Raw genomic sequence first — 19,793 nt, forward strand, 5'->3', positions numbered from 1 at the left:
GCGGGGCATTTGTAATTATCCGTGGTAGGTAACTGCTAATACAGAGTAACCATTTTTACTTTTTTTTATGCATTTAAAAGCGTTTTGAAATTGAACCTCCTTGCTTCTATTATTTCTTTTTCTTTTGTGTGGAATGATTATTTGCCATTATGTGAATGGCACATAAAAGATATTTTGTGCACTTGTAAATTCAGCAGGCGTTTTCTTGGCACCTCAATATTCCATTGATGCAGCTGGTACTTTACACTCTTCATTTAAAAACCCCAGTATCTTGCCAAATTACATGAAGTCTAATTTGACCTTTACCTCTGTACAGCTAAAAGTGGTGGTATAACCACCCTTTCCCTGTCCAGAAGTAGGAATGAATGTAGAAGAGAGCAAATGCAGAGTGCTCAAAGCTCTCAGATTTGTATCTCTCAAGATCAAAGAGCTAATCACAATGAATTCATTCCTTTTTCATGAGCAGTAGCTCTTCATTCTGGCCACAGTTCAAGACAAGAATCGCGTTCAGAAAGTTTGAGTACTTAAGATCCAATTTATATCTCAGGTATGGAGGTGATAGCAAGGGTACAGGCAGGTCATTGCCCTGATTGCAGTGCAATGTCGCTGCGTGAGAGGTGGCACAGCTGCACCGTCCCCTCCAGACAGCGCTCGTCCACGCTGCTGGTGACTTCTGCTGTCCCCCACCATGTGCTCGGGTTTTTGTCAAGAAGGGTGCATTCATGGGATAATGTATTTTAAAGAAGATTTAAATAAGAGATGTGTTTGTGGCCGTTAGGACTAGAAGGGTAGAGAGTAGCCTTGAAAGGAGAGCAGAAGCTTTGGAAGAGAAGGAGTCGGTGACAGAAGACAGATTTTGGCAAGAGTGAGGGACAGGGGGAATGTCATAGAAAGATGCAGGACAATGCAGGAAGACAAAGTTTTATTTCATGTAATCTGGGTTGCCGGCCTCCTGAACAGCTGCTTCTCTAGTTCGCTGCCCGCCATGCTGTGGCAATTCTGCTCTCGCCGTACAGGGGTATGTATTGTTATCCCATATAGCTGGCAATGGAAACCCCATTGCTTTAGTTCTGCAGCTGAACCTCCAACATTTCTGTATGTTTAGAAGTGATAACCGGTGGAAAGGGTGCTGAGGTAGCCGAGAAGGGAAAGCGGAGCAGTTCTGAGCACTGCAGTGAGTCCTGGTGAGAGATTGGTGTCCACCTTGGCGACTGTTTAAGTTCACAGAAAATATATGCTTCACAGTTGAGCACTGCACTGGGACTGCAGCCATGACCCAAACTGGAGGCACGTGAGCCTAGGCAATGAGGCAATCCTGACTGCCCTGTGCCGTGCAGGAGGGTGCCTGCGTTGGCTCGTGCGCGTAGGCTGGGACTGGAGTTCCTTCATCCCCTCAGTAAATCAAAGCCTATCACAACCAGATTCAAAGCACTCCTAAATAAATGAGCCTTTCAGCTGATGTCAATAGGATTTCTAGTCTCTTTCCCTTTCCTCGGCATCCTTGCATCCCCAGAGAATATAATCAAGCACAGGAGATTGTAACAATCAGGACTTGGAGATTATGTAGCATCCAGGCACAGCCTTGAGGAGTCATGTTTGCTGACATTAAGTTGACTACAGCTTTATGGTCATTTTACACATGACAGCATGTCAGCTGTGTAAACCTCGCTGGAACAGGAGATTGCCTATGACTAGCTGCTGTGAAATGGAAATGATTTGTCTGTGTCAACGTGGACTGAAATCATGGCTGTTGTTTGCTAGTCATTGCAATTTCTCAAGCTTCTTTTCTAATTCAGTGTAATTTTGTAGCGGAGACAAGGCATTAAGGGGGTTCATGATGCAGCTGTGTGCCAGACCCCCACTTCATCAGTGCCTCCCATCAGATGTAATGGGCTTCACCTCAAAAGCACCAGATCATATTGTATTTCTCTAACTTCAGTAGAATGTATTCCAAGGGAAATCTGTGCCATTGCAGAGGGAAGTATTACTCAAGGTCACTCAGGGTAACAGAAGTGAGCTCTAACTGACGTGATTTCTGTGAACAACCTGTGGATTAAGGTACCATTTAGTGTAACTGGTGTAGAGTTTGAGCCCGTGGATTCCTGTGCTTTTGGTGTAACTGTATAGATAATGATGAATGTGGTAGTCTGCACCTTGAACTAAAGCAATTTTGTAAATAATGATTACTCCTGTTCTCATTTTTCAGACCTAACAAAGCTATATAAAGTTTGTGGTGTAGTTAAGCAACAGGACAATACTTTGAGTAGGGCTTTTGAACATAATTCTGTACAAGTCAACTACATTTTGCTTTAAATTAGCATACAAAAATTTAAAATGTTTTGACCTATTTTTTTGAGCAAAAGCTACAGAGTTCCTATATGTTCCATAACCTGACCACTCTGTGTGTCACAAGGAAAACAGAAATGCCTTAAGTTTTTGTGATATTCTATTTTACGTGACTTGAAGTACAATAAAGATTGGGATAAACAGACTTTATGCAACACCACATCCTAGTACAGAACATTTTATAAGAGAAAAGGAATAAAGACTCCCACTGAAAAGCTGCTGGTGTCAAATAATCATTTATTCTGCTGTTGTTGCCTTGCCCCCATCTACATGACAGGGGCTTAGCTACCAACAGGAAACAATATTCCAACAAATGCTTGTGAAACCCTGTATAATTCTTGTCACATCAAAAGCCTATGTGGAACTGTGTGCTTTTGGCTTTAGTGTTCTTTTTTTCTCACACACGAGGAAATATTTATGCTTATCAAGAAAGAAGGCTACTTTTTACAAACATCCTTCCCCAGCACATCAATGGATCTTAAACTGCGTGTCTGAAGTTTGGGTGAACTTCAGGGTTGATGTCACATATCGTGCTCAAAAGCTTTTTCATTATGCTCTCCATGTTCTTGTGGTAGCTGCTAGTGAGGTTTCGGACGGTTTCTGTTGTTTGCTCTTCTATTTTAGCAGAGAGGTTACCTTGGGAGCCCATTACCTGAAAAGCAGAAGTTCTCTGAGCAAAATAAAGGGTTATATATGACTATGTTTATTGTACTTCATCATCTAGCATAAACATAACGCAAACATGTCACAGTGCTTCCCAACAGTAAGGGTATGATCTAGGTTGAACTGTATGCATAAAAATAGGATTAAAGGGAACTCTTTCATATGCTCATTAGCAATGGGAATCTCACCATGTAATGAAAGTTTCCCAGCTCACTGTGGGAACAACATTGTACATGTTTTGTCTTTTATATCTCTCATTTTAATTTGTTTTCTATTTTAATAACTAGTCAACTAAGTTCTATCACCAGTGTGCTTCGTTTGGCCTCACTGAGAAAGAATGTGAGCGCGGCTAAGGAGCAAAACATGGGAAAGCCTTCCTGACAATGCATAATTACAGTTTCAGCGTACTTGAAATGTCTTCAGCAGTTAGTGATGTATAACCCTCAACAGGCCTCAGACAAGGTCTTTTAATGTTACATTTTCTTATCTGGCGAAATACCAGACAGCTTCTGGCACAGTTAATATCAGGACATTCGCTTAGAATTTAATTGACTCTAGACTCGCTGAACATTTTAGCAAGGTTATGTTATAAACAGATGCATGCGTTCCAAATCCGTGACTTTGCTCCTTCCTCCCCCACTGCCCCAACATCCCTTGAATTATTCCCTTATGGAAAAGTCCTTCAGATACTAGCAGAGAAATTGGTTTCCAGCTAAAGAATTCCACAGGGGAGAGCAGAAGACATTTCTGCACGCTGACGGAGTAAGAAAGGAATAAGTAACATATTCTTCTTGTTCCTGCCATGGTTCTCTGGGGTGGACTAGCAGCTGAAGCTAACCTGTGATGTTAGTGGGATACCTCGAGGATGACCAGAAACAAGGGAGGAGTCATTAGCTTTATTTTCCATGTGATTTCAGCCCAACTTAGTCCTTAAAAGAAGGAAAAGCAGCTGAGTTAAGACCTTCTGCACAAATCACCTTTGCAATTCTATTTATCAGTACCTGGCAATGTAGTAAGAAGTTTGTCCATAATCCAGATGTAAAACGCTTTCCGATTTGGAAGAAATACAGGGCATAGACACAGTTGTAAATATCGGGAAAAGATTATAATTTTATATAGTAACTATTTTTAGCTGGCGTTTTATTTTAGCTTTTAGACAAGTTGTAAGGGTCTCATGTGGGAAAGATTGTACAGCTTAGACCAGATTTATGAAGCTGATTTTTTCCACTGGGGAAAATAACTTTCTAGAGATCCCAGATGGTTGCATGTTATCCAGCTACTAAATGCTTTTGAAAAACCTCAAGAAAAGTATTATGATTTTAAGAAGAGCCTCCGTAGACTGGGAACCTGCTCTCTCAGTTCATGCTAATACTGTAACTTGAGATAGTTGATTCTTACTCTTGTACGTATTTTTTTTTCCCTTTTTTCTGCTTCTGAATTTGAAGACCACCTTCTTGTCAGAATGCAGACAATACTCTGCTTAGTCTATGATTTCTGCTGACCTTGAAGGTCTGTACCTTATTTTGCCCATACTGGTTTTATGCTAGTGTCATTCCAAAGTTGCTAAAACATTACATTGACTTGGAAGCTACAAAATTCAGAACTAGGCTGCACATCTCCAGAGTTTGGTGATCTCAGACCCTGAGTACAAACACCATGAGCACTAGCAAAATTGGTTTGAGATCCAGGCTTAAATTTTGTGTATTTTGAAAAAAGATCTTGCGTATTGTCACTCTAACCTCAAATTAATCGCTATTTTCTGTTGCTGCTGTTGTTCATTCTGGACTGGTGTGGAACACCTCATAGTATGAGAAAATTTACCCCAGTTTGGATATAGCAACACAAAGTAAGAGGAGGAATAGCATTAAATGAGACTATGACAAAGAATTAAAAATACTTGTGTCCGAATACCTGAGCTAGTAAACTGAACTGGGCTTCAGACTTCCATCTGCACTGGCTTAGCTAGAACTCCTGACTGCCTTCCAGGCACAGGTTAATAATGATGACATTTGTCTGGGTAGATAAATGTTCAACATAATGGGGTCAGGGAACGTGAAGGAGGACCGCAATGATCTGGTACAACACACTGTCATTTGAGGAGCAATACGTGCTCTGTCCTGCTTGTGTGAAATGTTCAGTCGACAAACAGTGGCCTTTCCCTGCAGCTTTAATTTTGTTTGTGATGAAAAAATTGAGTTCACACCAAAGCAACATCTTTTCTCTTCTGCTATTTCAGACCTAAAACAAGAAGTCTTGCTTGACTGAAAAGGTGAACAAATTTTAGAGGTGTTTTTACTTTATTTTAGTGTCAGTAAACATCTGAATTGTACATATGAGACAAGTCCACCTGGCCTGGCTGTGTGACAGTGTGTCAGGGCTGGCAGTGTATGTTAGAGACTGTGTGTATATATCTGTTCCTAAGGCTTGTGATCTCTGCTGGAAAATGTTTTATGTTAAGAGTGACTGAAATGACAGGTTTATAAAGCAGTTTTTATTTGACCTCTTTGGCTTTTTTTGTGGCTGCTTTTGCACATGTAGTTTCCTTGCCTTTGCACAAAACAAGCAGGGGAAAAAACAAGAACAAAAATGTAAGAGGAAGGTCACCAAGTAAAAAGAGAATGGTTTGTGAACCTTCATGAAAATACTAGAGAAAACTGCAAGGTGGCATAAATGTATAAAATGTACTATAATTCAGATATGAAAATATCAGCCAGATCAATTTTACTATGAAAACATAGTGAAAAACTCCAAAGTTTTGGTGATTTCTGTTCATCAAAGATGCAGTCTTGTATGCAGTCAAAAAAGTCAGCTGAAGTGGAACAGAAATAGAAAGAAAGATTTTAAATCTTTGCTTTTACTGAAACCTCCAGTTTCAAAACAGGAATGAGGTCTGTCTGGAGTTAAAGAAAGAGGACCCACAGGTATTTTTCCTTAAGGGAGATACGTCTTCAAAGGACAAGCATGAACCAAATACAGAATCTGGACAATTTTAGTGGTGAAAGTCCACAATACCTTCCACAAATGCATTCAAAACCTGTGAAGAAGTCAAAGTGAAGCATCTACACATCATAGGTGAGATCTCTGTGTTTAATCAGTATGATCACGTTGGTTTGCAGAAGTCGCCATGTAACCCTGAAGCAATTTGTTTTACTATTGAGCAGATTGACACTGCAAAAGAACATACGCAGGTTTCTTACATTTGTTTGCTTGTTCCTAAATTCCTTCTCCCTTTGTAACCGGTAGTGGTCTATCTCGGCTATGGCTTCTTCTTTGGCCTGCTTCAGCCTCTTTCCCTTTCCTAATGGGGGAAGAAACATGGATTTACTTCACACTTGTCACTGTATCCCAAAAGATGAATCTCTCTGAATCAGAGGTATTTTACATGGCATAGTAAAGCGGACAGATCTTCGAGCAAAGTTAACAGCAGCTTTATTTGCAAAAGAATGGTCAGAAGAGCCAAAGTGATTTTAGGTAGGGTACTTTTTGATTGAAAGCCAGTCATGCAAGTACCCATCTTCTGAGACCAACTCCCTGTGCAAAAGCACACATCAAATGAAAAGCTTGTTGGTTTGCTAACAACAGAAGTCTTTTTGCAACTACACATTTTCTCATAACACAAATGCTTTTTTTTTTTTTTTTTTTTAATCACAGCTTGGTGTTTAAATAAATATCTATCTTTCCTTCATCAGCAATAGTAGCAGCCAGATAACAGATTTTAGTTGTCACTGATGGGAAAAGACGTTATTCTGTAAGATTTGCTGTATTGATTGGTTGCCAGCATCCCTTCATCCCACACCAACTGGATTCTGCTTAGAGCTGGCAGATTTCCAAAGTACTGCAAGATACGTCTTAACCACTACCAAACTGAGTTGCAACCTTCAGCCTTTGTCCTCTTCTCTCCCACCCTTTTCCCCTAACATTTGTTAAATGCAGAGATGAGGGATTAAGAGAAAAAGGAGGTCAATGGTATTCTCTACCAATGCATAGAAAATATGAAAGTGATTAAAAAGACTTTTTTTTTTTTTCCTTTTCTTTTTAAACAGGAGTGTGATCTGTAAGGTGGCATTTTAGGCTGTAGTGGAAACAAGAGCCTTCCTCCCGAACAGGCTTGTTTACATACTTAATTTTTTTCACTGTGAATAGTTACTTTGTCTTAGGTAAAATGCTAAGGGTTTGTCAAGTCAAACCCACGTAAGTCATTGCAGGACTGGGCATAAGGTAGTTCCCGGGTCTAGAAGGGATGTTATATAAAGAATGGGAGTAAAAGGTTTGATGGGAATGTGATGCTTAAATTTTCACATGAAGTAAGTGTTGAACATGTCACAAGCACCCCATGGAGATGCATCTCTGTCTGCCTGTTTTGTATGAAGTCGGTAAAGTTGCATGGATCTCCACAGGACTCTGCTATACTACTTTGTGAGGAAGAAGTCACTTTCTAACTGATGGGGCTGTAAACTTCTTGCATTGAAAGTTGGTATGTTATGTTTGAGACACCTGGGCTGATGCTGATTTTTGGGGTCTCTTTCTGCTGTACAGCTAGAATTTTAGGAGTGGGAGGGGATAAGCTTGCTCCCTTTTCTTAACAGGATAAATGTCTTTGATGGCTGAAAAAGCTATTGCTTAGTTGCTTAAATTAGCATCCCACAAGAACGAAAGAGTGGAGGTTAGGCAACTAAAAAAGGCATCTTGATCTGATGTGTGAAACATCAATTTATTTATTTACTTATTGTAACCACCTACTTAACATCACTGAGCAATATGAATACTTTTGTAAGTTTGGTTTGGGGTTTTTTTGATACCTTTCAATTCAAGCACAAAAGTTGAAAACAGTACCTTTTCTGCAATCCTAAGGAACATTCTCCAGCTAGGCTAGAAAGACGAGCATTAGTATCTCTGATTTATTTTCTCCAGGCTGCTACCTTGGATTGGTTACACCTGTGCTGGGCTGCTGAAGCCTTACCAGGTGTGGCATATAGCAATCTGCTTCCACTGAGCGTGGCACAATGAGGAAGCTGAATCTTGGGAGGAAGACTGTTGGTTTTGATACATCTGAGATTCAACAAGAGCCTGGGTAAAATGCCTGATCCAGCAGTAAAGTATTTGCCCAGTTGACGGCTCCTTCTGAAGTCATTAGCTGCAGATGGGTGAGTAGAAGCAGAGAGATGCCTGAAATGTGAATTTCCTTTTAAAGTCTTGATTCCTGGACTGTTTGGTTTTGTGGGTGTGCTTATTGTGGGACCTGGGGTGCGTGATTGTATAAAGGCTTTTTACAGGAAGGAGCAACCTGGTGAGGAACTAGATAGCTTTAGTGACTCTCAGTTCATCAGTGCAGTGCTCTCTTGTGTAGTTAATTATAGTTCTCAGAGTCCTTCTGCCACTGAGGCACTGTGCTCACGTATAAAGGGGCAGAGAGGCGGTTTAAAACCTAGCGTGTACTTTCCCACAGTTTGTATTTGTTTGATAAGGGCCGATTCCCTCAGTTTCTGCCACTCACTGTATGAAGTCTTGGGACCGGCATGTGTGAACTGACAGATTTGTGTAAGAGCCTGACATTAGTCTGGACAACAAAATTTGGAACCAGGCTTATGTCTCTATTTTGAAGTTTCCCTTATTCTCCTCTCTAAATTTGGAGCTGATCAGTCTTTTATAGAGCTTTCCTCTAGGAGTGGAGCCGGGGGGTGATTCTCTGGAGCTGGAAGTCGTGGGGAGTGACTACGATGAAGCTCTGCCAGTTTCACCAGCTGAGGAACTGGATCTCTGTAGCAAATTAAATTATTTCAAAATCAGTGGGATTTTAATTTCAAATTCCATCTGGGGGGCCATCTGTAGTAAATATGTTGCATATTTGGCCACCGGATAGATAAATAAATCCATTTAAAATGCACAAAATGGAAAGAGATTAACTGTGAAACAACAGTTCGTTTGCCTCTGACAATGTAGCTAGTGAACCAAAAAGTATATATATACATACATGTCAGCTCTTGACAGTGCACTGGAGTAAGCACAATACATAGGGTGTCACTGTAGGGTGGCAGCCATTTCATTCTTCCATGATGCCTTTAGGATTGGCACAGCAGGAACCTGCTGCTTCCTATTTAATTAAGTGGAAAAGCTGTGAGTAAATTACTGCTAGTTCAACAACGTTGTGGACAGAATCGGCAACTGCCAACATATGCGATAGCGCATATGCTGCACCTGATTAAGTTAAGCAGAAACTAGAGCTTAACCTGCTGTTTCACTAGAGACAAATGAAAATTAATTATTCAGTCTGTTATTAACCACTTGTCTGCTAGCTTAGTTGTGCAATACGGGATTGCTTTTTCAAAGTTCTACTGATCTTCTGGGTGGGATTCTCTACAGAGCACAGCCGAGCTGAAATCAGACCTTACACACTGAAGGGTGGCAGAGCGTTGAAATTCAGCTAAGATCATGCAAAAAGAGGGCAAGAAATACAGGAGGATGGGCAAACCAACCTGTCCCTACCATGTTTCCTCCAGGACGATAACGGTGAGGTACAGAAAGCTCCAAGTTTGAAGAGCCTTTTGCCCCACAGGGCATGCTGTGGGGGCCAGGTTTGCTGCCGCCCCTTTGTCCCTCCTTCCCATCCTTGAAGACGGGGAGCAGCAAAGCAGCTGTGCTGTGCCTGGTTTCCTTCTCCACTGTTGTCCATGATGACGGTAGCTGACAGCCTATAAATTTCTAGGTGTCATGTTAAATGGGCCAAATCTTAACCAACTTTCTGTAACAAGTCAGCCCTGTATTAGATTTTCTTACCTAACATGGGAAGGCATTATTAGGATGGAGAAAGGCTGTATTCTTCTTTCTAGGTATTTCTGTGATGATAATGAAATACCTAGCTCTGGTTAGATCCAAAAGAACTGGTGAGGTTTTTTAGGTTGTTGGGGGTTTTTAGATCTTGCAAGAAAAAGACAGTAGAAAGCAAAAATGTTGCATTCTAATTTGCTCAAACACTAAGTTATCTTGCTTTCCAAAAATGGCCATGCTAAAATTGGCTTTCTGTTTTCAAACATATCATCTAGGCTTCTAGCTGAATTTCTGCATAGAAATCATGTCATATGAAGAAGTTGCCAAAAATTAATCATATGTTCTTTAAATAGGACCATTTCAGTTGTCTTCAAGAGTGTTAAATTGTCTGCAAAATGGGATTTAGGGATGCTCATTTTGAGAGGGCTATTTTGCACTTTTAATAAAATACAATAGAAGCAGCTGATCAGTATGTATAGCTTTTTCAGTAGCTAAAATATGTCCTGGATATTATCCAAGAGAGTGCCATGGATATAATTCTGTTTACAATATCTTATTTTGATTAAAATTTGTTTTTAATCTGATTTTTCTGAAAGCTTTCATCTGAGTTTTCATTTTATTAGGCACTAGAAATTCAAGCCAAGATATTAAAAAAATCTATAGGAAAACAAGTTTTGCTAAACCCAGTGTTCATGACACATTTGTTTCCCTTGTTTTACCCAAAAGAATTTTCAGGAATTGATGTCTTGGCTCTGACAATGCTCAGTTATTTCTGGGATCCAAATTATGCTTAAAGCAAAAATAATAGATAAAGCAGTGCTGTGTATAAAAGGCCAAAGGATTGCAGACTGTTTTGGTTTGTCTTTAATCAGTTTAATAGTTTCAGCCTTGCTTGTGTGCATTTGCCAACAGACTAATAATAATTTGTCAGGTATAAATGACATCAGCCAATGATACAGTAAAGATATTGCAAGCCAGGATAAAGGGTATTGAGCAAGAAGTATGAAAAAGCATGTACAGATGAGGTTTAGCACTGTATTTTTGCTTTGCTTCATGTCTATAAATATAATTTTATTTATTTGCTAATTTTTTGGTTATCCAAAGTGGATTTTTGCATTACAAACAGCTGCACACAAGTCAGCAAAAACTAGGCCCATTATCTGTTTATATACAATATTATGTGCGTTCGTGCTGCTTTTTGATCTGGTTATGTGGGTATCAACTGTAAACACTGAAGGGTTTGCATAAGGGTAGTTGTGCTAATCACATTTCCTTGAAAATGACTTTTCCCGGTTGTGTCCCATGAACAACCTGCCGTTCATTCTCCTCATGTTACAGTGTAAACAGAATAGTCAGACTCATTCGCAGGTAGTGTTGTGCAATGACTGTTTGTGGTGACAAAGGAGGTCGTATCTACAGTTTAGGAGGGACGGGACTGCATTAGCACTCGCTGGACGGGTTCATTGCTTTCACTTGCAGCCCAGATCTGCAGTGTGCCAGGCCCTGGGCAGAAGCCGCTGATCTGAACTGGTGCCAGGTGGATCTGGGCTGGCTTTTTCTGGCGTGAAGCAGCACGTCCTCACCTTGTTTCACTGAATTGTGTGTGCATGGGTTAACCAATTGCACTGGATATATTGGTTACATTTCGTGTATTTCCTTTTATCTTAGTTTTTACGCTCAAACTATGCAATCCTTTATGCTGATCTAACTGCAGAATCACTCTGGGGAAGAGACTGTTGAAGTAATTCTGACTTGGCATAACTGGATTTGGCACTAAAAGAATCCCTTTTGTCCTCGTCCCACAGTATTTAAGTTATGCTGGTATAGTTAGGTATCTAAGGTGGTGTAGTGACATTGCTATGATAAATATTGAAATTAAGGACAACATGGAAATCTTTTTATTTTTTATTTTATTTTGTAGCCTCATTGCAAAACTTTTGTAGTGTTGAATATAATAATGATTGTCTAGGTATAATTATTCTGTTAGATTAGCTATAATGCTTGATTTAGCACAGAATCCAGGGTGGGCTAGTCCTTAGAAAAACCCAAATCAGAAACATTAAGGCCTGACCTTGCTTGTGTGATCATGAGATCTAAAATTCACAAGAGCTTTGCTGTTCGCACCCTAGTAGAAACTGTTAGCAGTATTTAACATGAACAAAAAGACCTCCACCAAGGTCTTTAGGCTGTAGATGAATATGCCACTTCATTAGTTATTTAAACTTTTTGCCCTTGATCTGCTATACATAGGAATAAAATCTCTTAGAACTGCTTGAGGCTTTTCATGGGATCACACAGAGCTGCTGAGGCTGGAAGGGGCCTCTGGGGTCTGCTCCAACCCCCTGCTCCGAGCAGGCTCGGCAAGGGCAGCTTGATCGGGTTCACATCCAGCGGGTTTTGAACGTCTCTGAGGATGGAGACTCCACAGCCTCTCCAGGCAACCTGTTCCTGGGTTTGACCTCCCTCACAGTTAGAGAGTTGTTTTCTTATGTTTAAATTTGTGCTATTGCCTCTTGCCCTTTCAATGGATGCCATTGAAAAGAGTCTGGCTCGGTCTTCTTTACGCCGCGCGCCCCCCCCCCCCCCGATTTTTATATATGAGAAATCTTTATTTTCCTTAATAATTTTTATGAAGGCAAAAAAATGTTTGGCCTTAAAAGTAATAGAGAAGAAAGTCATACTGATGAAATATTTTTACTCAAAATACTTTTACTGATAGCAAAATTCTTAATAGCTGTTTTTCTGTAGCTGCTGAATAACTCCTACCAGTGTATTAGTGTTGAGGTAAGTGTAGGCAGTGGTTTCATTCAAGTTTCTGACTCAGAGGGATCTGGAAGATACTTTATCTATAAGAAGCCCTGTGCTTATCACAAGCACTCTGTGTGGCGCTGAGGTGATGACAGGGGAGTGTGTTTTTTGCAGAGTAGAGTAAATGCACCTGTAACTATGTCTGGATTCTGCAAGACAATCATCTTCAGTCATTACTTTTTTTGTTATAATGATACTTTTCATTTTTGGAGTTCCTTAATTTACAAAATTTTAACTGGCTATTTTAGAAAAAGCTAAACTGACTTTTCTGGTTTTAAAAACAAACCCAAATGAAATGAAAACAACAAAAAACCCTGAACCCTAAAGTAAAGAGTAATCAACACCAAGCTATCATAGCTAAAGGCCTGACTCTGCAGCCTGTGTTCAGACCAAACTCGCACTCCCTCCACTGGGGGCTGTGCCTTTCCAGGTCATGCGCTTTCTTGCTTCTTGCTTTGGGGAACAGTGTGTTTCCTCTGCCCTGCACGAGAAGGGAAGAACCATCCCACCCAGAGCACCTAGTTTGGCTATATTGGGTCAAATCACTTCGTAATTATTCCTTGCTTTCAGGCTGGGAGCAGCAACCCCCAAACACCTTCTCTTTGTAAGCCTTCTGTTTTATGAAGGTGGGAGAATTTTTTGGTTTTTCCCCTCTGTTGCTTCTGCAAGGCTGCAAGGCACAGGCAGTGGCTGGGTGCTCAGGGAAGGGGTATTGCCTTTCTACTTATTTTTTGTGTGCTGCTGTACAAATTAACATGTTGCACTAATAATTAATGAACACACAGCAATGCTGATTTGTGTGTAGAAGGGATATAGAAACTATTCTTCTATTTCTAAACTAAACTTCTATTTCTCCCTGGAAAACAAAATATATTCCTTCATCACACTGTTGCTCCGCATGACATAATCTTCATGCATTTTAGTTGAGTCCTGCAGGACAACATTGTTTCCTGCTGCTGGTTTCTAAATCAAGATAACTCCATGAAACAGTGTTAATGTTTCAGTCCTAATGCAGGTCAGTGACTCGTGGTTGGTACCTACATTTAGGAGAATAAGGTCACCATATTTTGCATTAAATCACTGGGAGATGAATGCAGAAAATGAAGGAAATAGATAATGGAAAGACTGCCAGGAGAATTATTTCTTTGATTTCAATTATTCTAGCAGACACCTTCATTTTTGTATTTGTTATTATTAATATTTTGCTTATATATGATTAGAATAAAAATATTTGAATTTATTATTATTGGATATCTACACATGCTTTGCCTTGGCATTTAGGCATTCAGTAAACAAGATGTTTATTTTAAATTGAACGTTTACTCACTTGCTGATTACTTGTTCTGTGTAATAAGACTTATATGAATGACCTGTTACAGTACTGACAGTGCTTGTGATTGTACCATGACTTTGATTACTATCATTGTGCTGAAGTCTCCCTTTGTTTTCATATGATTTTTTTGAAGCCCAGCTGAGATTAGAAGGCAAGTTACTAGATTTTGTAAGTAAAGAGGAACACTGAAAAATTTATGCAAGACCTATAAAGAGAAATAGAGAGTTTGGAGTCTGGTCCTCCAGAGCTGGCAGCCAGAGGCGTGTACTCTTCTAGTTTAAACAGCTAAGGAAGGCTGTAATGACATTATTGGCATTGAGATAAAGCAAGAATAAATCTAGCTGTCAGGATGAATATAACAAAGAAAACCTTGTTTAAAGTAATAAGGCACGTGTGTGCACACAAACAAGCACACACTTGCACACAGAATTTAAGCAAACTCTGAATGTTCAGGTTTGGTAAAAGCCTGGCTGCAGTCAAGGCACAGCACTAATGCAAGTGAGAAGAAAGAATAGGAGCAGCACAGCTGTGATGTATACAGATGAAATAATGTTGTTTTTCTGTGAGCCACTGTAATTCTGAAGAGCTTATAGTTGAAAACTACAGTAAAACCAGGCCAGCTACTTACTTTTTTTGGCTTCCTCCAGTTTGTCCTTGGCACGTTTTTCTGCCTGCAGAAGCTGCTGGATTCCCTGAGACTGGCTGGTCATGCTGATTGCTGAGGTCGGTGCGCTTCTGCAGGGACTGGAGCTCTGAGGGAGTTTTATACAGCCGCCAGGCTCTTCCTTGTGCTTTTTGTTCTGTCTGTTATTACAACAGCCTTCCAGATTGCACCAAACCAGCCGGCTCTGCCTGGATTGCTGCTGGGCGAAAAGGCCTGCTAGTACAATCAGAAAAAACACAGCAGTGAGGTTGAAAGGAATGTTCTCCCCTCCTCAGGGTCACAGCAAAGCTGAAGTGTCCGATTAACACATTGGGAAAAGAGCAGCACTCCAAGTGGCTTGTAGTTTGATGTTTTCTGGTTTGTTTTTTTTTTTTTTTAATCTTTTATTGCTGAAGCAGAATATAGTCAATCTTGTCAGAGGAACTGAGGAAAAAAAATTGTTTCTTGGAATTTCCTTTTAATAAAACTTACTCTGAATGTGAAGAATCAGACTCAGTCAACAAGTAGTTTTGGTTGGACACAGTGAACTGGTTGTAGGCTTCTGTTTGGTGTTACTTCTTAACATTATTCGTTAGAGTTTTTTCACTTGAAAAAAAAAGTCTTCATCAGAAATGAATTCATCAGGGACTAAAGTTTAAAAAAGCATGTGGTGGTTTAGGTGTGCTCTGTGTTGTAATCTGCCATGAGGGAAATGAGTGCTGTGGTGGGAAGCTGTGGGATTAGCTCTAAGATCCAGACCCTGGGAAGGTATGACTCGTGGTCTAGGTCTTACTTTCAAGTCCTAACACACGCAACAGTCAAATGAATGTGTGAGCATGGCTGTAGATACACATCCCATTCCCTACGGTAGGAAATTGTCTTGTGAGCTACTGCATGAATAAGCAGCATGTTCGTATTTTGAATCCTTACTAAAAAAACAACAAATCCCACTGTCACAGTCCCACGGCCATTGCACAGGAGGGGGACATGTCAAGATGCACAATTAAAATAGATTTTTTTTTTTTTTAAATACTTCATAGCATGAGTATAGCATATTTATTTCAAGTTCTCCTGACACAGCTCTGTCAGGACCAGAGATCACTTTCTGATGTAAATGTTTTTTTTTCTGGCTGCAATTATATATATATATTTATACATATACGTATATAGGTATGATTTCTGCATATATATTATTAAATAAAGTACGTATATATAAAAATTATTTGGTGCTCTCTGTTAATGGCCCTTGCTGTAGGGCCCTTTCTTTTCTGGGGCTTCCTAGGGCAGCTATGCTGCAAGGCTGTTACCTGGTCCTTATGAGGAAATCTGTACTGTTGTTATGTAGGTGGTTTTTTTCCCGCCAAATAGCTGCAGGCTTGAGGGAAAATGGAGGGAGAAGCCTCTTGCCCTATTACTGTCTTCAGCTGTGCTCTGAATGACAGTAGCACTGCGACTGAAAAGGAAGTTGTTTTGTTTTCTGATTTGTGGTATGGTGGAGTCAAATTCCACCCAGGGTCCCTCTCAGGAAAATGCCTATTTCTTACAGCGTATTAGTCACCGGGTTTCTTCCTTCATCCGGAAACTGCGCGAGATGCCTCCTCATCTCCAGCACTGAAATCAGAGGTCTGCTCTGGCTGCAAGAGAGCAGACATGGCACTATTTTTAGAAGATTTTAATGCCTAGCCTTGACGTTTATTTTATTCAGACATAGAAGAGGAAGTGATGATCAGTTGTACAGAAACTGTGGAGACTGTAGGCTTAGGAAGCCTGTTGTGCCACTGGGGCTTAGCTCCAAATGATCTGACCGGCAAAGAAAAGCAGAAGTGGAAAATGAAAGTAAAAAATGAAGAGATTTGGTTTATTTGGCAGGAAACTTGGGCTCAGAACTTTAAAGCAGTAGTTACTTAAAAATTAAATAGGAAGCGGAAATGTCAGGCTTGTTTCAGACATCAAAAGTATATTCCAGGCAAAGGGTCTTGTCAAGCAAATCTCATTGCTACAAGACATGATACAAAACTGCTAGCAAACTAAACTGTTTCAGAGTTTCTGGACTTGGCTGAAAGCATCAGGGATCAGACCCTTTGATTTTTCAGAGCAGTTCTCAATGCTGTAATTGTGTTATGTCGGCCTCAGTAATGATCTGAATTTTGATATTTACAATCTGTTAATTTTAATTAATATTTCACTAGAAAATAGTTCTGTATGATGAATTTTTATGGGAAAAAATCCACCCTTGAACAGATTACAAAGCTTTTCCATTGTTAAAAAATTCATATGTTTCTTAAGCAGATCATTTGAGCTGCAGATGTCACAGTTCACATATTTCAATGTTTTTCTGAATCAAAAAAAAATCTCAGTTTATAATTTTCCTTGTAGTTAGTTCATATACAGTGTGGTGGCATGTCATGCTGGCACTCCTCATGGCATCAGGCATGGTACGCCTCTGCAGGGGAGATGATGATCATTTATTTTGGCTGATGCTTACAGACATTTTGTTAGACTCCACACAAAATACTACCACTTAGAACTAATTTCAAAGCTTGTCTGATGATGATGGTGATGATCTCAGACTATGTTGACATGGCACCTCTGTGTATCCCACTTCATGGATAATTCCTTAAAATAAAGTAGGTTAAGCCACCAACTGACCAAACAGGCTCCTACTTCATCACACAAGCTAGTAAGAAACTTCTCTGTGTCATAGTTGCTGGCTTTTTTTCCAAGTCAGCTCCAGACTCATTTAATTAGAGAAGAGAAGGCAATGTGGTGACTGGTGATGGGGGGGGATGAGAGGTGTTACCAGAGGGAGAGAGGGCAGAGTGAATTTTGGTGGTGTGGGGGTTTTTTTTTGGTTTTTTTTTGTTGTTGTTGTTGTTTTTTTTTTTCCCAAACACTCCTCCCTCTTCTTCGCAGCTTTTCATGCAGCTATCTCGGTCCTCAGAATTTCCTGAGCCTTTTCTGGTTATCCCCACCAACAGAAAGGGAAAAAAGGGCTCAGTTCTGGCATTCTTGCTCCCCCAAAGCAAAGCTGTGGGGCAAGGAAATGAAGAGTCTTACAAGGGACGAGAGACCCTGCTGAGCTCCCCCTGCTCATCCACAGCTTAACCAGCAGAAACACTCTAAATCAGGCATTTCTAGTTTAGATGGAGACTGTGCAGCTGCTGTCTTCTCTCTGCAGTGGAAAGGTCAGGGGCAGTGGGTAAATTCACCCCAGGTAGTTCAGATTATATTATTTGGAAAAAAATCTGCTTACTGTTACTCAGATTGAGCCTTATCTAGCATGAATATAACAACTTCTCAGTCTATCTACCACTGCGCAGTAAAGGCAGTGCTGTGGCATCCTTTTATTGTGGTTTAAGTGTGCACAGGCCCTCCTGTATGTAGGAGGGCAGCAGGCAGAGTTTCCGCTGAAATGTGTTTAAGTTGGAGGTCTCCCATGCATTGTCTCTGTGGCTGTATTTCCCAAAGCACACACATTTTTTAATCACTTTTTTTATTTTAAAAAACTTTCTTTCCAAATGAGCTGCTATGACTACTAAGTAGTATGCTTTGTTCAGGCTACAGCTTCAAAGCAGCGACATTGATTCAATGATAAAGTGTTAAAATCAGCAGCGCGTCAGGCAGGGCAGCTGGTGCGGATGCTTTTGTGTGTCTGTGTGCGCCTTTTGTTTTGTTGCTCTAGAAAGGTCTAAGTAAGGAAAAGCAGGGTGCACACCTGCATAGCTTCCTGCATCACGATGGGGACTGCTTTTCTGATGAAAATGGAGCACATTCAAATGGAGTAAGATCTATCATGTTGAGAAAGAGTAGTGGGCTCCTGTCAGCTTTAATGTCAAAAGGTCTTTGTGCATAAATTAAAATGTATGCAGTGAAAACCATCACATGTTTCTCAAAATCATGGCCTTTTCTCACTGAATTCAACAACCATGTTTGCTTATATTAAACGAAAAATAGTTATGAACTTTGTACTGAAGTTGTAATTATGTCTGCAAGCTAGGATTCTTGCTACACCATTTTCTGACAGTGACGTTCTCGATCTGTTGACATCAGCACAGTTGACCTCAGTAGCCTGAAAAATATGGGAGCAAATAGGTAAGCAAAGATGAATAAATATTAAAATATTGCCAGAGGCGGGTTGCTGCCATACTGTTAGTGAGCTTATTGACTGCTGGCCAAGTCTGTCGACACAGCCCCACCTTCAGCTGGCATAGCAGTCTGCCTACTCTATATTGAACACCTACCTGTAAACCAACTCATTTTTTTTCCTAAATTTGGCCTGTGTCTAGATATCAGTAATTATGTTTGCAGCTATAGTTGGTTTAGCATTCAGAGAAAGCCAGTGTGAGCTGTGTATTTAATTGTTTTTTCTAAAAATCTCTTCAACTCCCAGGAGAAAAATTAAGAAAAAAAATGTATCCTTCTTTTTTCACTATCCACGTGATAATTCAGGTAAAGTAAGTAATAAAAAAAAAAATAGTGCAAAAAAAGCCATAGTCTCTAAAACTTCCAGGTTAATTTATAACTTGACCATCAGTATGGTTGTGATTATTTCCTGTTCTCAGTGTATGGTGTGTTCACCCTAGCCAGCAAGTAAGCCCCCACCCAGTGGATGGCTCACTCCCCCACAGTGGCATGGGGGAGGGAATCAAAAGAGCAAAAGCAAGAAAACTTGTGGGTCAAGATAAAAACAGTTTAAAAAGTGAGGGGAAGGGGTGGGGGGAGGCGAAGTGATGCCAAGGCAGTCACTCGTCACCTCCCACAAGCAGACCAATGCCCCATCAGCCTCCAAATAGTGGTTACTTTGGAAAGACCAAATCCCCAGTTTTATTGCTGAGCCTGGCATTATGTGGCATGCGATATCCCTTTGGTCAGTCCGGGTTGCTGTCCTGGCTGTGTCCCCTCCCAGCCCCTTGCCTGCCCTAGCCAGCTCCCTGGTGGGGCAAGGTAAGGAACAAAGAAAGCCTTGACACCCTGCAAGCACTGTTCAGCAACTCCTAAAACATCGATGTGCTATCAACACAATTTTAGTCACAAGCCCACAATGTGCGGGCTGCGATGAAGCAATTAACTCCATCCCCGCCAGACCCAGCAGGCAATGTTTCATTTCAAGTAATGTTTCCTCTTTTTTCTTTTTTTCAGTGCAGCTATTTGCTATCTTCTTTCCCACCCTTCTGCACAAAGAGCATGCCTCTTCCCTTATTACATCCTCTCGATGATATTTAGCGTTGCTGCTTT

At 40.5% G+C, this 19,793-nt stretch overlaps 1 protein-coding gene across 1 annotated transcript; it reads right to left on the minus strand.

Annotated features, from left to right (window-relative positions):
• Positions 1-2,566: 2,566 nt before the first annotated feature.
• Positions 2,567-14,678, minus strand: ATP6V1G3 (ATPase H+ transporting V1 subunit G3). The gene is made up of 3 exons (XM_050901225.1): positions 14,544-14,678; positions 6,207-6,307; positions 2,567-2,998 (listed from the first exon to the last, which is right to left on the minus strand). The coding sequence occupies exons 1-3, from the start codon at positions 14,623-14,625 to the stop codon at positions 2,825-2,827; spliced, it is 357 nt and encodes a 118-aa protein (XP_050757182.1). The 5' UTR covers positions 14,626-14,678; the 3' UTR covers positions 2,567-2,824.
• Between the last annotated feature and the right edge of the window lie 5,115 nt (positions 14,679-19,793).

Source organism: Gymnogyps californianus, chromosome 8, assembly GCF_018139145.2.
Source record: "Gymnogyps californianus isolate 813 chromosome 8, ASM1813914v2, whole genome shotgun sequence".
In the NCBI taxonomy this organism is placed as follows: Eukaryota; Metazoa; Chordata; class Aves; order Accipitriformes; family Cathartidae; genus Gymnogyps; species Gymnogyps californianus.